General features: G+C 45.2%; 2 protein-coding genes and 1 long non-coding RNA gene across 4 annotated transcripts in view; 1 reads left to right on the top strand and 2 right to left on the bottom strand.

Moving 5' to 3' along the window:
• The window catches only part of LOC140911519 (uncharacterized), a 25116-nt gene extending 19253 nt beyond the window's left edge, over nucleotides 1–5863 (top strand). The window contains exons 2-3 of one of the 2 annotated variants that reach the window (XR_013635795.1): nucleotides 4090–4188; nucleotides 4285–4308. Coding sequence is in view for 1 of the 2 variants with exons in the window: in XM_078852850.1 (XP_078708976.1) it covers nucleotides 4138–4693; nucleotides 5271–5770 (1056 nt within the window). In the remaining variant the exon portion in view is untranslated. Of the gene's footprint in view, nucleotides 1–4089; nucleotides 4694–5270 lie in introns of those variants that run through there. The other variant, XM_078852850.1, reaches the window with a different exon arrangement.
• Nucleotides 1–15574, bottom strand: part of AP3S1 (adaptor related protein complex 3 subunit sigma 1) — a 148028-nt gene that overhangs the window by 117870 nt on the left and 14584 nt on the right. The window lies entirely within an intron of this gene.
• Nucleotides 1165–15574, bottom strand: part of LOC140911527 (uncharacterized) — a 27188-nt gene continuing 12778 nt past the window's right edge. The window contains exon 2 of the long non-coding RNA XR_012159011.1: nucleotides 1165–1345. This is a non-coding gene — a long non-coding RNA (uncharacterized LOC140911527). The remainder of the gene's footprint in view (nucleotides 1346–15574) is intronic.

Here is a 15574-nt window from a genome sequence, read left to right as displayed (position 1 = left end):
CATCCCCAGCCAGCCCAGCTGAGCAGCCCCTAGGCCTGGCCTGCCTGCCCAAGCTGCCCTGCGCACCAACCTGCCCGTCAGAGCTGCCCTGAGCCCTGGCCTGCCCTGAGTTGGCCTTGGCCCACCTGCACGAGCCATCCTGAACCCAAGTCCTGGCCTGGGCCTGGGCCACCACACAGGACTGCCAGCAGCGTCTCAATGGCTAGAAAGGGCTGGTCCCGTCCCTTCCACTCCTGGCACCTGTGCCAGGCATCGCTCAGGCCCGCCCCTGCACTGCCTCTTCCCACCCCCTGCTCTTCACCCCCCAGCACCTCTGGAACTCTGCCAAACAGCTGTTGGGGACAAGCTGATCAGTGGATGGCAGGAGGTGTGGGGGAGGAGGAGCCCGCCAGTGGGTGATCAGCACCCACTTGGCGTCTATGCTTAGGAGCCCTGTGGCCCACCCAGTCGATTTAAAAGGGCCCTGGGCTCCCAGCCTCCACCGCTGCTACTGGCCCCTGGACAATTGCCCCATTTGCCCTCCCCTCCCCCTGTCGGCAAGCCTGAATGCACCTATTAATTTTGTGGTGCTTGTTATACATTTATGATTGTAACACTGTGTTTGTCACTGATTCTATGAATTGTGTCACACTGTACAGCCACATGTAAATTGGTGCTTTCAGAACTACTAGGCACTCTGCAGCATACGTTGTGAACTAATAAAAATTATTTTCCAAATAGTAGAATTTTATTCTGTAACAAAACCAGTGCAAAAAAAAAATCTGAGACATTTAAAAGCAAATATATAAAAAAAAATAAATTAGTGGGAAAGAACTTAACAAAGGGAAATAATTAATGTTCATTTTAGTTACACATACAGTTACTATGGCTCTCTCAGGTCAGTGTATGTGAAGCTGTGGTTGTCCTTAGTGTCTCCCATTAGGTAGCGGTAGGGATGCAGCCCCATATGCCATGTGGAATGTTGAGGGTTGGGTGTTGGGAGATGCTGCCGTGGAGCTTTCCATTGACCGCAAAGGGAGGTGAGCACGTGAGCACGTGATTATTGAACCTGTGGGTCCACAAGAGGCTGCAGTATTGGAGTTTGCTGCCAGAGAAACCTCATTATGTCCTGGTGCATCTCCCTCTTCTTTACCTGCTTGGGCTCCTGAGTCTTTCTCCTACCTGCTATTTCCTTCTCCAGGCTGCAGTGTTCATCCTCCAGGGCCTGTGCTCACAGTCTGATGCAGCACTGGCTTGTAGGATCTCCCTGAACATGTCATCCCGAGTCCTCTTCTTAATCCTCCTTATCTGACTCAGGCATTCCACAGGGTTGGAGGGGAAACCTTTTTAGGCGACACAGCAGAAGCTGCAGATAAAGCACCCAGAAGTACCATTGTCAGTATAGTCACAATGGAAAGCCAAAGTTAAGATTCAGAACTCCATTCCCTTGCTCCCCTAAAGTTTTTAACAAGATATACTTACTGACAGTTGTGCTTGCACATGGTGCCACTCACAGCACCAGCCGTGGTGAGTCAGAGCCACCAGGGTAAGGGAGATGAGGAGAGAATGAAACGATGAGTAAAGGGCAGTGGCACTGAACACTGGCACCGTTTTCCACAGGCAGTGGTGATTTTAGCTGATCTCTCACTCCTGAGGGTAACAAAGACAAAGAGAGAATAGCTGCTGCTATCATCCCGAAGCCATGTACTGCAATGGCGCCTGTAGAATTTATCTCCAAGTGGTGTGGGAAAGTGTCTTACCACAGAGGAAGAAATAAGGCTGCCGTCCCTAGAAACCTTCAGGAGAGGGTTGCGGAATATCTCCAGGAAAGCGTCGTTGAGCTCTCTCAGGAGAATTCATTGGACATCCCTGTGTGCACAAAGAAAGTGATCCGCTTCCCCTCCTCCCCGCATACTTCTACAGGGGAATCAAAAGCAGATAATGCTCGCTCTCTTTGTCGTACTGCTACCTCTTTTAGTATGAGTAAATTAATGAAAGGTCAGTAGCTATGTCCTGTTACATTGGGGGCGCCATCAGTGCATCATCGTAATGGGAAACACAATTACACACTTACCCAAGGTTCCTTCCCTGGCATTGGACTCACCCATGCTCAACTGCTGGGACTGACTGAACTGCAACGGAGTCTCAAACAGGTCCTGGCTTGCAGCATAGCTGGACCTCCCCAGTCGCATGTCCCCCATCCTCCTCCTCTTCCTTCTCTACCTCCTTGTTCTTGCTGTTTGCACCAGAGGCCTCAAAAGTATCCACAGTGGTCTATGGGATGGTAGTGGGGTCTCTGTCAAGGATGGCATGCAGCTCTTTGTAAAGTGCAAGGTCTGCAGTGTGGCCCCCAATTGGTTGTTCCCCTCCTTGGCTTCTGATATGTCTGACACAGTTCCTTTGCTTTCAAGCGGCACTGCTGCTAGTCCCTGTCATTGCCATTCTCCTGCATCCCCCGTGCAATCCGCTTGTAGATGTCTACATTTCTATGGCTGGTCTGTAGCGCAGCCTCTTTTCCTCACAGGCCCAGGAGATCCAATATCTCCTGTCTCTCCAAGCTGAAGCACGTCTGGAATGTGCAGCTGGCCAACAGGAGAGAACTGCTAGGTGTGCTTGCCAAGCTGGAAAATCAGAAAAAGGCATTTCAAAAATTTGCTGGGCTTTAAGGGGCGGGGAGCCTGCTGGTCTCCAGGATCCTGGGAAATGGAGCTCACAATTGTGACCAGAGCAATCAGTGTTTGGGCATTGTGGGACAGCTGTTGGAGGACTGTAAGGGTCAACATAAGTAATGCAGTGTCTACACTTGCACTGTGTTGACCTCAGTACATCTACCATGGCTCAACACTGCTTGGGGAGGTGGTGTTACTGCTTTGCCGTAATCGGGTACTTACACTGGGAGAAGATAAATTTAAGTTAGACACATGCACAACTAGGTCAATGCAAACTTGCTTACATCAACCTAATTTTGTAGAGTAGACCACCCGAAGATGTGAGTTGCTAGAACCAAAACTTTTAATTAAGTGAACAATCCATGCTTCTGAATTTGTGATTCAGTTATGACTGGATACACACAGTACAAATAAACCCGTGTTGTTTAATCAGCACAGCTGTATGCTTGGAGTTCTAGAGGACAATGTTTGCTTGGCAACAAGTTGGGTATTTTTACCAGTGAAAGTGAATATAGATCTCTGGTTGTTTATCTTCCAGATTATCCCTTTATGTAAACTGAGTTGTGTACATCCACCATATTATGGGCTAGTTGGGGGTAGGGTGGTGGTAGGAAACTCTAGCATAAAATAAACATCAAAACTATGGGGTACCATGATTTCTCTGTTCTTGTGTACTGCAGAGCATGGAGAACTTAAAGGGGACTTGCTTATCCCCTTTTTTGCTTTTTTACACTGTATAAAGATGACCTAAAAATGTTAGGGCTTTGGGATGGGGATGGAGTGGGGGGTTTTTTAACTTCAAAAGATCAGGAATATAAAAATGTATCTTCTGTAGTTTTGTTGGATGAGCAATCAGAAGGATAAGGGATTTGTACAGTGAGTTCTTACTACCTTAACTGAAGCACTGAGGATGGTGAATCTTTAACAAAAGCTTTTTATTCACAATGTTAATTAATGATTGAAGATAAACAGGTGTTAGGAAAAAACAAAAAAACTGTGTGTTAAACAATCTGCTTAAAGATTCCATCCCTTCTCTATAACTAAATTTTTACTTTCTTGGTCCTTACAATGTCACCATTTCACTAGTTCTCCAGTCATAGCCCTGGTCTACAGTAGGAGTTGAGGTCGAACTTAGCAGCGTTAAATCGATTTAACCCTGTACCCGTCCACACGACGAAGCCCCCTTTTTTTTTTTTTACTTAAAGGGCTCTTAAAATCCATTTCCTTACTCCACCCCTGACAAAGGGATTAGCGCTTAAATCGGCCTTGCTGGGTCGAATTTGGGGTACTGTGGACGCAATTAGATGGTATTGGCCTCCGGGAGCTATCCCAGAGTGCTCCATTGTGACCGCTCTGGACAGGACTCTCAACTCAGATGCACTGGCCAGGTAGCGAGGAAAAGGCCCGCAAACTTTTGAATTTCAATTTCCTGTTTGGCCAGTGTGGCAAGCTGCAGGTGACCAAGCAGAGCTCATCAGCAGAGGTGACCATGATGGAGTTCCAGAATCGCAGAAGAGCTCCAGCATGGACCGAACAGGAGGTACGGGATCTGATCGCTGTGTGGGGAGAGGAATCCGTGCTATCAGAACTACGTTCCAGTTTTCGAAATGCCAAAACATTTGTCAAAATCTCCCAGGGCATGAAGGACAGAGGCCATAACAGGGACCCGAAGCAGTGCCAGGTGAAACTTAAGGAGCTGAGGCAAGCCTACCAGAAAACCAGAGAGACGAACAGCCGCTTTGGGTCAGAGCCCAAAACAAGCCGCTTCTATGATGAGCTGCATGCCATTTTAGGGGGTTCAGCCACCACTACCCCAGCCGCGTTGTTTGACTCCTTCAATGGAGATGGAGGCAATACGGAAGCAGGTTTTGGGGACGAAGAAGATGATGATGAGGAGGAGGTTGTAGATAGCTCACAGCAAGCAAGTGGAGAAACCGGTTTTCCCAACAGCCAGGAACTGTTTCTCACCCTGGACCTGGAGCCAGTACCCCCCGAACCCACCCAAGGCTGCCTCCCAGACACGCCAGGCAGAGAAGGGACCTCTGGTGAGTGTACTTTTTAAAATACTATACATGGTTTAAAAGCAAGCATGTTTAATGATTAATTTGCCCTGGCATTCGCGGCTGTCCTGGATGTACTTCCAAACCTTTGCAAAAGGTTTCTGGGAAGGGCAGCCTTATTCCATCCATCGTGGTAGGACACTTTACCTCTCCAGGCCAGTAGCACGTACTCGGGAATCACTGTAGAACAAAGCATTGCAGTGTATGTTTGCTGGCATTCAAACAACATCCGTCATTTCTCTCTCTGTGTTATCCTCAGGAGAGTGATATCATTCATGGTCACCTGGTTGAAATAGGGAGCTTTTCTTAAGGGGACATTCAGAGGTGCCTGTTCCTGCTGGGCTGTTTGCCTGTGGCTGAACAGAAATGTTCCCCGCTGTTAGCCACGGAGAGGGGGGAGGGGCTAGCCACGCGCTGGAGGGAGGCAAAATGCGACCTTGAAACGAAAGCACATGTGCTATCTATGTAATGTTAACAGCAAGCTTTACCATGAAAGAGTGTACCCATTGTTCTAGAAAATGTGTCTTTTTAAATACCACTGTCCTTTTTTTTCCTCCACCAGCTGCATGTATTTCAAGGATAACAGGATCTTCTCCTTCCCAGAGGCTAGCAAAGATTAGAAGGCGAAAAAAACGCACTCGCGATGAAATGTTCTCTGACCTCATGCTGTCCTCCCACACTGACAGAGCACAGACGAATGCGTGGAGGCAGACAATGTCAGAGTGCAGGAAAGCACAAAATGACCGGGAGGAGAGGTGGCGAGCTGAAGAGAGGACTGAAGCTGAAAGGTGGCGGCAGCGTGATAAGAGGAGGCAGGATTCAATGCTGAGGCTGCTGGAGGATCAAACTAATATGCTCCAGCATATGGTTGAGCTGCAGGAAAGGCAGCAGGAGCACAGACCACCGCTACAGTCCCTGTGTAACCAACTGCCCTCCTCCCCAAGTTCCGTAGCCTCCTCACCCAGATGCCCAAGAACGTGGGGGGGGGCCCTCCGGCCACCCAGCCACTCCACCCCAGAGGATTGCCCAAGCAACAGAAGGCTGGAATTCAATAAGTTTTAAACTTTTAAAGTGCTGTGTGGCCTTGTCCTTCCCTCCTCCACCACCCCTCCTGGGCTACCTTGGTAGTTATCCAACTATTTGTGTGATGAATTAATAAAGAATGCATAAATGTGAAGCAACAATGACTTTATTGCCTCTGCAAGCGGTGATCAAAGGGAGGAGGGGAGGGTGGTTAGCTTACAGAGAAGTAGAGTGAACCAAGGGTCAGGGGGTTTCATCAAGGAGAAACAAACAGAACTTTCACACCGTAGCCTGTCCAGTCATGAAACTGGTTTTCAAAGCTTCTCTGATGCGCACCGCGCCCTCCTGTGCTCTTCTAAGTGTCCTGGTGTCTGGCTGTGTGTAACCAGCAGCCAGGTGATTTGCCTCAACGTCCCACCCCGCCATAAACGTCTCCCCCTTACTCTCTCAGATATTGTGGAGCACACAGCAAGCAGTAAAAACAGTGGGAATATTGGTTTCGCTGAGGTCTAACCGAGTCAGTAAACTGCGCCAGCGCGCTTTTAAACATCCAAATGCACATTCTACCACCATTCTGCACTTGCTCAGCCTGTAGTTGAACAGCTCCTGACTATTGTCCAGGCTGCCTGTGTATAGCTTCATGAGCCATGGCGTTAAGGGTCCCCAACGATAACTATAGGCATTTCAACATCCCCAATGGTTATTTTCTGGTCTGGGAATAAAGTCCCTTCCTGCAGCTTTTGAAACAGACCAGAGTTCCTGAAGATGTGAGCATCATGTACCTTTCCTGGCCATCCCACGTTGATGTTGGTGAAATGTCCCTTGTGATCCACCAGTGCTTGCAGCACTATTGAAAAGTACCCTTTGCGGTTTATGTACTCGCCGGCTTGGTGCTCCAGTGCCAAGATAGGGATATGGGTTCCGTCTATGGCCCCACCACAGTTAGGGAATCCCATTGCAGCAAAGCCATCCACTATGACCTGCACTACCCTTGATATAAGCAGATCTTTGATTGCGTTGGCTATTGCATCACAGCAGCCCCCACAGTAGATTTGCCCACTCCAAATTGATTCCCAACTGACCGGTAGCTGTCTGGCGTTGCAAGCTTCCACAGGGCTATTGCCACTCGCTTCTCAACTGTGAGGGCTGCTCTCATCTTGGTATTTTTGCGCTTCAGGGCAGGGGAAAGCAAGTCACAGAGTTCCATGAAAGTACCCTTACGCATGCGAAAGTTTCGCAGCCACTGGGAATCGTCCCAGACCTGCAACACTATGCGGTCCCACCAGTCTGTGCTTGTTTCCCGAGCCCAGAATCGGCGTTCCACCGAATGAACCTGCCCCATTGTACCATGATGCCCACATTGCAAGGGCCCGTGCTTTGAGAGAAGTCTGTGTCCATGTCCTCATCACTCTCGTCACCGCACTGATGTCGCCTACTCACCCGGTTTCGCTTTTCCAAGTTCTGGTGCTGCATATACTGCTGGATAATGCGTGTGGTGTTTCAAGTGCTCCTAATTGCCAAAGTGATCTGAGCGGGCTCCATGCTTGCCATGGTATGGCGTCTGCACAGAAAAAAGGCGCGGAACGATTGTCTGCCGTTGCCCTGACGGAGGGAGGGGCAACTGATGACATGGCTTACAGGGTTGGCTTACAGGGAATGAAAATCAAAAAAGGGGGTGGCTTTGTGAGAAACAGAATGGCCCCCTCAAGGATAGAACTCAAAACCTCAAGGACACAACTCAAAACTGGGTTTAGCAGGCCGTTGATTTCACAGAGGGAGGGAGGAGAAAATGAATACAAAACAAATCTTGACTATTTCTTGTTTTGAGCCACTTCGTCTCTCTTTATACATCTTGCTGGCAGCAGACTGTGCAGTATGACCGCTAGCCATCGTCATCTCCTGGGTGCTCGGCAGAAGACGGTGCAGTATGACTGCTGGCCATCATCTTCTGCTGGCTGTTGATTAAAAGACAGTGCACTGCCGGTAGGACTCAGTCGCCATGAGACGAAACTTAAAAGGGAAATGACCAGGCTGAGTCACTCAGGCGGGCTCCATGCTTGCTGTGGTATGGCGTCTGCACAGGTAACTCAAGAAAAAAGGCGCAAAACGATTGTCTGCCCTTGCTTTCACGGAGGGAGGGAGGGAACGGGGGCCTGACAATATGTACCCAGAACCACCCGCGACAATGTTTTAGCCCCATCAGGCACTGGGATTTCTACCCAGAATTCAAATGGGCGGCGGAGACTGCGGGAACTGTGGGATAGCTACCCACAGTGCAGTGCTCCGGAAGTCGGCGGTTGCCTCGGTACTGTGGACACACTCCGCCGACTACATGCACTTAGAGTATTTGTGTGGGGATACACACAATCGACTGTATAAAAACGCTTTCTACAAAACCGACTTCTATAAATTTGACTTAATTTCGTAGTGTAGACATACCCATAGAGTCTTCCAGCCTAGGATCTGAATTTCTGAGGTAAAGTAAAACAAAGAAAAAAAACCCAAAGCAGAATTTAAAATAACTTTTGGGGCTTCTATATATGTAACAAAGAAGCAAAAAATGATTGAAACCCAATTTTCTTTTTCCCTTGCAGGTCACCTTTAAGAAAGATGGACAGTCTCAATCTTGTATCAGAACTGAACTTTGCTGATAAACTTCATTCCATTTTGTATTAGAACAGAGTATGTGGGAATGGTAACCGTATAACAATACGTGGATGGAAGATAAAAAGGTAAATATTATACTGTTTGTGATGTGTGAAAGGAATACCCATTTATAGCTTGTCTCATTGTTGGACCAGATCTCCTGAAAGGAACTGCATTTATTCTTCACTAATAATATAAAGCAGAGCAAATAATCTAATTGATAAGAACATTTTTAAGAACTTTTTCTTTGTTTTTAACTGTCTGGCACAGATACGGCCATGTGGCTAACTTTTCACTTGTATACAGAGACAAAGTAAAAGTTTGAGTCAAGGCTCTTAACTAACCTGTGTTTCAATGTCATGCATCAGCCTGTTACTTAAATACTATTACCACATCTTTGTTATTGCAGTAAATGGCTGAGGTCATTTCTGAAGTATCTGCTGCATATATGGAATGAAGTCCTCACTTACACACACCCGAACCTTGGAATCAATGTCATTGGCTTTAATGAGGCCAGCATTTCTCCCATAGGATACTGAATCAATGTTTCATTTTTACTGAGTTTTCTGAAATACACAGTGTATCAGTGGACATGGTATGATAAAGAGATTGAGTATGTTTTCAGTGCCAGTGCTTTTCCTTAATCTAAATAAATAACATTTTTACTGTTTTCCTTGAAGAAGCTAAAAAAATAAAAGTAAGGACTTGTGTTGGTGGTTGCCAGCAAGTGTGTCTTTGATCTATGGGCAATCACAGAACTGGCTGAAGCTGATATGTATGGTAGCCACCCTTCATTCTGGCTAAATGGAAGTAGCAAATTAAGCTCCCTTATGAAGTAAGAAAACTGAAACAATAGAAGCCACCACCCAAACTACACAGAAAACCTAAACAAGAACTAACTCAGGGAGACCAAGAGGGGATTCCCAGGGAACTGACTGGTAAAACAGGGACTGGGACATTGACTGGATTGTAGCTGTGTGTGTCAGAAGCAGCAAACAAGCAGAGAATCAAGAGAAAGCAGTTAAAAAAGCCAAGAGAAAACCAGAGAAGTACTGATAGTGTGGCCTTGAGAGGAAGTGAAAAGATAGAGCTTCCTTTGGCAGAGTGAAGGCTGGAAAGGCAGGCTTGAAATTGTGAGAAAGGAAACTTCCTCCTGTTGTTTGTTCCTACTGTGTTCCAGGAAACAGGACTTTGTGTACATTCATTGTAAATAAATAACATTGCACCAAAGAAATACCCGACTCATAATCAATTTTTCCTTCTCACAGAAACAATCCAGCAAGGCCTCGAATATCAACGAACTGCGCAGGCTAAAAAGGGCAACAGAAGTAAACAGAAAGTTTTTAAAAACTTAAAAGAAGAAGAACTGGTTTGTAGATCTTTGGTAGATATGTAAAAATAATTGCAACATACAGCACAACCTAATAGGGCAGAAGAGTGTGACTGCCCACAGTCACGTGCAGGATTGCGGCCTGAATTATCTATCTTTCCTGATGGGGAAACATCTGAAATGTAAATGTTACCCATATATTCTAAATTTAAAACTAAACCAAAGCCACAATTGTGAGTTAGTGGAACCCTGGCTGGCAGTCTCTTCAGAGAGACCAAAGGTTGAATGAACTGGCTTGGAAACTGAACTACCATCTTACCACCTCAATCTGGTTCCCCTCCAGGAGAGGACTGAGACCAAGTGGTGTGCAGAAGCTAACAGGGATTGTCCGAATGTAAGCTCTTCTGTAGGTAGAAGACCTCAGTCTCTAAAACCCTAAATTAAGCACCTCTTGCAAGCTCTAAAATTTCACTTTCAAAATGCTTTCGAGTGAAAGCCTCCCAAGTGGTAGCATGGTATTTTTCTGATGAATGTTTTACAGCCAAACCTTTTAAACTCAGACCTCAGAGGGAAAAAACTCACTGGTTTGTTTGCATCATATATTTGAAGAACTGGAACAAATGAACTCCTGCGTTTCAGAACCTATTGAAACAGAAAAAGATTGAGATCTCTCTTACTTTCATGTCCCTCCTGCAAAATAACTTTGGCCCTTACTGATACCCCACATGGTTAGTTGATTTGCCTGTTAAGCTTTACAAAGGAGAAGAGAACTTCTTTTCAGAGCCACAAGACATCATTTCACAATTCTTTGTAAAATGCAGTTCCCAAAGGGGTGAGAAGAAGTTACGGTCCCCGGACACATCCTGTATCACTGCACCAGACATCTGCTGCAGCATAGGTGGCAAGCATGGTGATGTTGAACATGTTCATACTGTTTAAAACTTTATTTTTGTAGATAAAATAGTACACAATCATGTAATAAGACTGTATTGCGAGGCATACCCATCAGAGAGCAGAGTACAGTCAGCCTTAACTTTGGTATTTCCTGACTTTAACTTGCTTTACTTTGCAATCTTAACATTTTTAATATGGTTTTCTTGTGTAGAATATATATCTGAGAAAAGCATTCAGGGCCAGCTCTTCAACTAGTGTGAATGAGCATAGCTCCACTGGTTTCCATGGAGTTCCACTTATTTACACCAGCTGAGCTGCTAGCTCATAACAACTTACTTTCTGCAAGTTCATCAGTGAATTTTACACATAACAAACTTCAACCAACCAAAGCTATGAAAAGGGGAAAATGTGGGAGGGGAGACTAAAAGAACCAACAAGAGAAAGTGGATGATAGAAAATCGCTTTGAATCCTACCCTATGAAGGACAGTAGCTAGACACATTCAGATTTCATTTATAGGTAAGTATTAATAATTCTAAGCAAAAATTTATTTTCAATTACGGTAAAATCACAAAGGTGCAAGGTTGTGATTGAAGGCAGAATTTGGTCCTCCTGGTGTCTATTTGCAAAGAAAAAAAAAGAAAAAAAAAAGTAAAGAATATGAGTGTATATATATATCATACTTTGAAGAATATATTGATACTTAATAGGGTTTGGATCAACAGAAGTTCAACTGGGTAATGTCTTGTGGTCAAGAGAACCTGCTCCAAATGTCCACAATGAGGGAATTCATAATTATTTCTAGAAGGTAAAACAGAATGTGTTTATACTGCTATTAACATCCCTTATATTCTTGGATAAATTGCTCAGGACTAAGGATTATTTCCCCACTCACTGTACGCTGCAGATGAAACAGTAGAGTATAATTTGAGCACAGTCCTATTAGGCTTCTTCCCTCTCCAATTGACAGTTCCACAGTACTATGAATAGTCACAAGAAAACAAAAATGAAAATACAAATGTATTTTTAAAGCTTAAATACAACAGGCTAAGAATGAACAGCAGCAGGAGATAATAAACAGCAGTGGAATTATATAACTATTTTACATAAGGAAAAATATTTATATACAGGAAAAAACATTTTTCATCTTATTTTATAAAAATGTTTACTCCTCTAGATATAAACCTACTTTTATAAAAAGTATCATCAGCAGACTCAGAGCATTATCATCATTACTCATATAAAACCTAATGCTGCTTCAAGAATGCTGAGTGAAACCAAACGCTCAATGTCCAGTAAAGGTGAACATTATTTGTATCTCCTGCAGTATTCCAGCTTTTGGGGACCTCTAGAGCAGTGGTTCTCGAAAGCTGGTCTGCTGCTTGTTCAGGGAAAGCCCCTGGCGGGCCGGGCCAGTTGGTTTACCTGCCACGTCCGCAGATTTGACCGATCATAGCGCACCGATCCAGGCCAATGGGGGCTACAGGAAGGGTGGCCAGCACATCCCTCGGCCCGCGCCGCTTCCCGCAGCCCCCATTGGCCTGGAGCAGTGAACCGCGGCCAGTGGGAGCCGCAATCGGCCGAACCTGCGGACGCAGCAGGTAAACAAACTGGCTTGGCCCGCCAGGGGCTTTCCCTGAACAAGCGGCGGACCAGCTTTGAGAATCACTGCTTTAGAGTATTCAGAGGATCAAGTATCAGTAAATGTGTGAAGTCATTTATCTGGTTTGTCATCAGAAGTGCTCAGCTTGATGTTCCAGACAGGTTACTCTGCTGAATTATTGATGAATAATGTCATTTTTGGTATTGTGACCCTACGGGTATAAACTGCAAGAACATAACGAGCTTTACTGATGACCACATTGAGATAGCAACTCCTACAAAGGATATACAGGATGCTGTGACATTATTAGATTAAAATATGACCATTCAAATCATTGTTGCAACCACTGTTACGTAATTGCAACGAATCTTATACAAAGTGTGCCAAGAAGGTGTCAATAGAAAGGGTTAAGTGGCTTGCAGGCTAAATGGCCCAGAGTCAACCTTTAGAGACATGTTAGAAAAGTATGTGAATTCGGGCCATTCCATGCTAGATAGGCTAGAACTTTGAAATGCAAACCTATATTGTTAAGAAATTAGAGGTAATGCTAATTGTATGTTGTTTACTTATATCTTGTTAGATGTTAGCCATGTAAACAGTTCCTGTCTGTCACTGTAGCTATTGATTTGCTATTGCTATTGATTAGTGATCAATGGCTCCATGTCTAGTTGGCAGCCGGTGTCAAGTGGAGTGCCCCAGGGTCAGTCCTGGGGCCAGTTTTGTTCAATATCTTCATAAATGATCTGGAGGATGGTGTGGATTGCACTCTCAGCAAATTTGCGGATGATACTAAACTGGGAGGAGTGGTAGATACGCTGGAGGGGAGGGATAGGATACAGAAGGACCTAGACAAATTGGAGGATTGGGCCAAAAGAAATCTGATGAGGTTCAATAAGGATAAGTGCAGGGTCCTGCACTTAGGATGGAAGAATCCAATGCACCGCTACAGACTAGGGACCGAATGGCTAGGCAGCAGTTCTGCGGAAAAGGACCTAGGGGTGACAGTGGACGAGAAGCTGGATATGCATCAGCAGTGTGCCCTTGTTGCCAAGAAGGCCAATGGCATTTTGGGATGTATAAGTAGGGGCATAGCGAGCAGATCGAGGGACGTGATCGTTCCCCTCTATTCGACATTGGTGAGGCCTCATCTGGAGTACTGTGTCCAGTTTTGGGCCCCACACTACAAGAAGGATGTGGAGAAATTGGAGAGAGTCCAGCGAAGGGCAACAAAAATGATTAGGGGTCTGGAACACATGACTTATGAGGAGAGGCTGAGGGAGCTGGGATTGTTTAGCCTGCAGAAGAGAAGAATGAGGGGGGATTTGATAGCTGCTTTCAACTACCTGAAAGGGGGTTCCAAAGAGGATGGCTCTAGACTGTTCTCAATGGTAGCAGATGACAGAACGAGGAGTAATGGTCTCAAGTTGCAGTGGGGGAGGTTTAGATTGGATATTAGGAAAAACTTTTTCACTAAGAGGGTGGTGAAACACTGGAATGCGTTACCTAGGGAGGTGGTAGAATCTCCTTCCTTAGAGGTTTTTAAGGTCAGGCTTGACAAAGCCCTGGCTGGGATGATTTAACTGGGAATTGGTCCTGCTTCGAGCAGGGGGTTGGACTAGATGACCTTCTGGGGTCCCTTCCAACCCTGATATTCTATGATTCTGAGATCAAAAGGGAATATTAACATTTAAATGAATTCTTCGGTGAAATAATGTCATTGTCTATATGTCTCTCTAAAGTCTGTTATAAACTGCTTAATGAATAAATTCATCATCATCATGTTCCTATTACACCTCTTGCGTTTAGGGCAGTGATGAAGTTGCTCCACTCCTGTCTGTTTCTGGCAAGTCTTTCAATGGTTCCCCAGCTGTGCCACAGGTTTTTCAGCTCGGCTTCCACAACTCTTTGTCATGTTGATTTTGGGCAGCCTCGTTTCTGCTTGCCTTCAGGTATCCATCTTATTGCTACTCTGGTGATGGAATCAGTTTCCATCCGAAGCACATGACCGATCCTTCTCCAACACCTCCAGGCAATGATGGTGCTCAGATCCTCTTGGCTGCACTGTGTCAGTAGATCTTGGTTTGAGATTGTTCTGGGCCAAAAGATATGGAGGATTTTTCTGAGGCAAGTTGTATGGAATGCAGACAAAGTTTGGACATGTTATACTTGCTCATTCCCCAGCATTCTGCACTATAAAGTAGTGTTGAAAGTATGCAGCTCTGATAAATCTTGAGTTTGGTTTTGGTGTTGTATTTTGATGATTTCCAGCCTGTATTTAAGCTCTTAAATGTGTTCATGGCTTTATTGATTTTATTCGGGATGTCCTGTCTTGTTCCACCATCCTGGCTGATGGTGCTGCCCAAGTATGTGAATGTTTCTACATTGGTGAGAACATAATCCTCGATCCATACCGGTGATGGTGAGGCAATATTAAAGGTCATTATATCTGTCTTATTGCGGTTGATTTTCAGTCCAATTTGCTGGCTGAATGTGCTGAGTCGAGTTGTTTTTTCTTGTATATGGTATTGGGTATGTGATAGGAGAGCAACATCATCTGCAAAGTCCAGGTCTTCAAGGGATGAGAAGAGTGTCCATTTAACGCCTCTTGGCATGTCTTCTGTTGTACGTCACATTACCCAGTCAATGGCAATGTTGAAGAGGATTGCAGACATGACACACCCCTGACGTACTCCTGTTTTGACTTCAAAACTGAGCTCACTGTGATCAACACTACGTGTAAAGCTGAAACAGAAGTTTTTGATTATGTTGATTATATGGAAAGCAATTCCATATACCCACAGAACGCGCCACAGGCTGGTTCTGTGAATGCTATCAAAAGCCTACTCAAAGACTTTGAAATTTATGTAGAGTTGCCATTGCCAACTCTTCTATTATGTTTTGTAGAGTGAAGATCTGGTGTGTGCATCCACACCCTTTCCAAAAACCAGCTTGCTCTTTTCTGCGAACGCTATCAACTGCCTCTGATATATACTGGACTATGATCTTACACAATACTTTGCTTGGCACAGATAAAAGTGTGATACCACGCCAGTTATTACAATCACTGAGAGTTCCTTTCTTTGATATCTTCACTATAATCCCATTGGTCCACCCATCTGGCACTTTTTCCCTTTCCCAGACTGATGTAAATAGGGGGGCTGGAATAGATGCTGTTAATTTAGGATTTACCTTGAACAATTCTGCATTCAAGTTATCCTTGCCAGGAGCATCCCCATTTTTTAAGGATTTGATGGCTTGAATGATCTCTTCCTTAGTTGGGGTGTCTGTGTTGATATCAAGATCTTTTTCTGCCTGGATGTTTGCTTCCTCTTTAGGTGGTTCCCTGTTCAGCAATTCCTTGTTCTTTTTCG

This window comes from Lepidochelys kempii, chromosome 5, assembly GCF_965140285.1.
Source record: "Lepidochelys kempii isolate rLepKem1 chromosome 5, rLepKem1.hap1, whole genome shotgun sequence".
Taxonomy (NCBI): domain Eukaryota; kingdom Metazoa; phylum Chordata; order Testudines; family Cheloniidae; genus Lepidochelys; species Lepidochelys kempii.
The sequence above is the reverse complement of the archived record's forward strand: the minus strand, read 5'-3'. Positions and strand labels throughout refer to the sequence as shown.